This window comes from Miniopterus natalensis, chromosome 10, assembly GCF_054644295.1.
Source record: "Miniopterus natalensis isolate mMinNat1 chromosome 10, mMinNat1.hap1, whole genome shotgun sequence".
NCBI classification, from domain to species: domain Eukaryota; kingdom Metazoa; phylum Chordata; class Mammalia; order Chiroptera; family Miniopteridae; genus Miniopterus; species Miniopterus natalensis.
In genome coordinates, this window is record NC_142090.1 from 17,441,259 (window position 1) to 17,446,228 (window position 4,970).

Below are 4,970 nucleotides of genomic sequence, written 5' to 3' on the forward strand. Positions count from 1 at the left end.
CTAGGGAGAAATATTGCTTTGCTGTTCCATTTATTTATGCAATTCACTGGTTGATTCTTGTATGTTTCCTGACCTGGGATTGAACCCACAACCCTGGCGTACCAGGACAAAGCTCTAACCAACTGAGCTACCTGGCCAGGGCTGGAACCATTTGTCTTTCTTTTTAAATATGTTTTTATTGATTTCAGACAGAGGAAGGGAGAGGGAGAGAGAGATACATCAATGAGAGAGAAACATAAATTGGCTGCCCCCTGCACACCCCTACTGGGGACGGAGCCTGCAACCAGAGCATGTGCCCTGACCGGGAATCAAACTGGTGACCTCTTGGTGCATGGCTCAGTGCTCAACCACTGAGCAATACCAGCTGGGCCAGGGCTGGCACCTTGCTTCACAGTTCTCTCAGCACCCAAATCCATCCCTTTTTGCTCTGTAGTTGTCTTACTTTGGGTTCCTCCAAGAGCAGAACCTGAGATGAGGGTTCTGGTGAGGAAGGTGTATTTGGGAGGTGCCCTAGGGAGCAGGAATGAGGGGTAGGGAGGGTGAGACAGGGAAGGAAGAAGAGCCAATAGAAAGTGCCTCATTGATGTGGTGACTGGTGTGGGCACCTGGGGCTCAGTCTGGGTACAATGCACCTCAGAGTTGCCCCTGTGGAGGGTGGGAGGCTGGGCATTTATCCCCAGAGCCTCATCCCCACCAGTTGAAATTGGCTCCTCTGGGGCTATCACTCTCCCTCTTACTTTCAGGCTGCTCCCTGTGGGCTGAGAGGGCTCCCTAAAGCCTCAAAATTGGGAGACTCAGGGAGTGCTGTGCAAGGGAGCTGCACATCTCAGCTGCAGCTGGGCTCAGCGGAAGCCAGGGCATCAGAGTCTGCTAAGCAATTCCCATTCCTTTGGCTTCCCTAACTCATTAATACTAATAACAGCGTGATTTACTAAGTGCTCTCTCTACATCAGTCATTGGGCTCTTAGCCTCCCAAACACTTTATCATTTAATCTCCTGAAGGCCTACAAGGGAGGTGACATTATTCCTCCCGTCTACAGATGATAAATTGAGGGTAAGAGAGGTTGCGTAACTTGCTTAAGGGTTAAGTACGTTCTGGGCTGGGAGCCTGGGTTGAAGTGAGACCTGGGCGTGGGGGCTCCATTACCTTCTTTACAACCTTGATTCCCCCATCCTCAGGGCAGAGTTCCCAGGGCCAGGACCCCTTGGGGCTGAGGATGACAGTGTGCCGGTGAACTTAACCCAGGTGGAGTTGTGTAGTCAGGCATCCCTAGACTCAGATCCTAATGCTGAAGCCTGGAATAAATTGCTCTGTCCTTTTGGAAAAATGGGGTGTAATTATTTTTTGGCTGTATGTTGTTGGGCAGCAAGCATCTGGGGTGGGGGGTCTTCTGAAAGGTCCTTCTGGGTTGACCTGATGCTTTTCTCACTAGAATCTGCAAAAATCCTGACTTTGGAGGTTGAACATGGCCAGGTGCTGTCCCCAGACTCTGCCAGCTGTTTGGCAGATGTGAGCTGCTGCCTTAGGGGAGTGCAAGAGAGTGCCTGAGGATGGAAAAGGATCTGGAAAGACAATCTGAGGAACATGCCTTTCTATGCTGACCCTGGGAGTCACCTCCCAGAGGAGGGAATGACATCTCCAGACCTGTGCTCAGAGACCCATTACTGTGGGCTTGGCCTCCTGAGCCACTGGGGCTGGGAGGAGGTGAGGAACTTCTCAGGCTTACAACTGCTCAGAAACAAGGCAGCTCATTCAGTCCCCAGTGGTCACCAAAGGGGCAAATACATCATCCCCGAACCTGTTACCCACCTCAGACAGGCGGGGCCTGGGTGGATCATGGCAATAGCACCTTCTAGGTCCCTGGGGATAAGTGCAAAGAAGAGTGTTGTAAGAGATGGATCAAGGCCTAGACTTCTCAGCAACATAGGCCAAAAAATTCTCTTTTTTATTTTATTTGGTTTGCCTTGAGTTTCTGTCACTGGCAGCTAAGGGAGTCTAGACTGATACAGAAGTCAGCCACTTCCCCAGCTGCCAAGTGACCCGCTCAGGCTGCTCCAGTCACATCTGACTGCCCCTCTTCTTGGGTCTCCCCTTCGTCTCCCCCCTAAGCTAGTATACAGGAAAGACTCAGCCTCCGACCTCCACACCAGAGGTAAGTTTGTGCCCATGTGCCCCTTGTCGTGGGTCACTGACATTTAAAGCCTGTTGCTAATTGTGAGGTGAAGAGAAGGAAGTCCACTTACACCCACTGTGAGCTAGACACTGTGCAGAGTCCTTATCTCATTAAATCTCCAGAGTAATCAGCAAGATGTTTTTGGGGGAGGGTGATCTTTGAAAGCACCCTTGGAAGTGACTCCCTTGGATGGGCCAGCCCAGGACATGGGCTGAAACTCTCAGGTCCTAATGTACTGCAGAGGTGACTCTCTGTGCCCGCAACAAGAACAGTCCTGTCTTTTCGAGGCTGCGTATCTGGTTGAGCCTGTTATTGAGCTGCATGTCTTTGTTTGCTTGGGTTTTATTTATTTATTCATTTATTTAAAAACTTGGTGCTTCTCAAGGCTGGTGTGCAGACCCACCCTGACTCTGGGGCAGCATGCGCTCACGCTGTCAGTCTTGTGCTTCGGGGGATCCTTTAGCCTGAACAACTGGCGGCTGGCTGTGGCCAAGCCCAGGCAGAACTGACCTTTGGAAGGGTGGCTTGGAGGAGTGAGAGAGAAAGGGACTGGAGGCCCGGATAAAAGATGTCCACACAGGCTCTCTCCAAGGCTTCAAGGTTTCAGCACCCAGGGCTGAAGTCCAGCTGCTGTAGCATGTCCTGCAGAGACCCCTGCAGCCTGCTCAGGACCACCACCTCTGTGGAATAGAGTGAAGCTTCCAGGACATCACCCAGGCCCTCCAAGGTCTTCAGACCCCTGGTCCGGGGGAAGGGGCAGCTATTGGAGGAGGCCAGCAGGCGGAGAAGGTCCCGGAGGTTCTCCAGGTCATTAGATATTTGGAGCACATTTCCAGAAGGCAGGCTGGTGAGGATCTGTTGGTAAATCGCCAATGTCTGGTCCATCTTGGACAAACTCAGGACAGGGTAGAGCCCAGGAATGAAGTCCAAACCGGTGACCCTCTGTTTGGAGGAGACTGACCGCTGTGCAGGAGGAAGAGGGGCAGCAACAGCTCAGCAAGGCGGGAGACAATCAATTTTCTAAAGCCCTCGGCCTTTCTATCAAGTATGGGGGTCCGTTCCCTTGGTTGCTTCCTTTCCCCCTTCTGTACCATTCTGGCCTAGGCCCTTATTTCTTGTGCCCAGGGGGCTGCCAAGCCTCAAGCTGGCCTCCTGGACTTTTGTCCTCTTGCCCTTCCCAAACCACCCTTCCCTCTACTTTCAGACCAACCTTCTCTTCTCCAAATGGCCTCTGCTATAGAACCAGCCACAACTCCCTGTTTCTTACCGAGTTGTCTCTTCCCAGGCACTGAGATCCTCCATAAATGCCCCTTCCCGAGCCTCTCTCTTGTACTCCAGTAACTCTAGCTACTAGAAGGGGTTCCCCTTCCCAACTGCCCACAGCACTCCCTGCACCCACAAGAGGGATACTCTGGACCTATCATATGCAGCCTTGGCAATGATAATTTTGAAAGCAAGGAGACTTTAGGGTTTCTCTCTGTAAAATGCCCAGGACTCTAGTCCCTGCTTCTGGCAACTCAACTTCTCCCTTCCCAAGGCCACTGTCAGGTGTCCACAGTGAACAGGAGACATGGAAAGCGATGCAGGGCAAAGGCAGGCTTTTAAGGCTGGGGACTACCAAAAACTACAGCCATAAACGTTTAACGAGGGCACACTTCGTTCTGTTCTGCAAGGGGGTTGGGAGGTCACTTGCTTTCTCTAATTTAATCTCATAATGACCTTATGAAGACTATATTATGAGTCCTATTTTCTAGATGATGAAACCAAGGCTTAAAGACATTGAGGAACTAGCTTAAGAGTCTGCAGATAGAGAACAGAGGTGCGAAGAGAAGTGGGAAATGGCTGAAGGTCTAGGCCTGTGGATCCCAGAGCAAAGACCCAAGGGGCATTGCTAGCTGTTTGCAAATACCCAGAGGGTTGTATGCGAAAGAAGGGAGACTTGCTATTTTGTGTGGCCTTGGCCGGCAGGACTAGCAATAACAGGGAGAGCTTCTAAGGGCAGGGCTCAGCTACAACTAGGAGGACTGCCTCCTGATAAGCACATTCTAGACATAGATGGATGGAGTTCCCAGAGGGGATGCTGCTGGGGTCTGGTCACTTGCCAATGGGACCAAGGACCTTTATACCTCCCTCTGGTCCTAGGCACCAGGATTCCAGTTAGGGAGGAAGAAGGTGGAGACTGGCAGGAGGAAGAGAAGAGGCAGATGTTCCTACAGTAGGAGGAATCAAGGCCACCAAGGCCCCTACACATCACTGCAGAGGCCTCAGCTAAGCTCTGGGGTCCCAGTTTCCCCATGGGCTGGCCAACTTCTATTTTGTCTCCCCAGATCCTCCTTACCGTGTGTGAAATGTCATTGATTCTGGTGACAATCGTCTTGATGAGGGTTTTGGTGTCATCCTGGACTTTTTGGATGGGCGCAGCTTCTGTACAGAACAGATAGGGCCAAAGCCACAGGAATTGGCACAGGAGTCCGCAACGCATTTTCCCTCCCGGATGTGCTTCTTGGGCCTGAAAACAAAAGGAACCACACATTGCAAGTCGCTGCTGTCTCAGAAAACACCCATATGACCTGTTACCAACCACATTATCCGATGTGGATAAAAATGAGATTAGCTTTGTGCCCTGGCTATCACCTCCTCCGAGTCAAAGATAATTCATTATCTAGAAATGCATTAATAAAAAGCACTTCCTCGGGAGAGGTGAGGCCTGGTCAATAAAACCACGGGGAAGTATGCTGGAGACCACAGAGCAGTAAGCCAGGGTGTGAGCAAATGGACGTGATGGTGATGATGTGA

The 4,970-nt window shown here is 51.3% G+C and overlaps 1 protein-coding gene across 1 annotated transcript; it reads right to left on the reverse strand.

Annotated features, from left to right (window-relative positions):
- Nucleotides 1-2,777: 2,777 nt before the first annotated feature.
- Nucleotides 2,778-4,656, reverse strand: LEP (leptin). The gene is made up of 2 exons (XM_016213328.2): nucleotides 4,513-4,656; nucleotides 2,778-3,137 (listed from the first exon to the last, which is right to left on the reverse strand). The coding sequence occupies exons 1-2, from the start codon at nucleotides 4,654-4,656 to the stop codon at nucleotides 2,778-2,780; spliced, it is 504 nt and encodes a 167-aa protein (XP_016068814.1).
- Between the last annotated feature and the right edge of the window lie 314 nt (nucleotides 4,657-4,970).

Excerpts from the sequence above, each read along its gene's own strand:
- LEP (XM_016213328.2), bottom strand. The coding sequence starts at position 4,656 with ATGCGTTGCGGACTCCTGTGCCAATTCCTGTGGCTTTGGCCCTATCTG. Across the intron at positions 3,138-4,512 it reads TCAATGACATTTCACACACG|CGGTCAGTCTCCTCCAAACA; the intron begins GTAAGGAGGATC and ends CCTCCTGCACAG.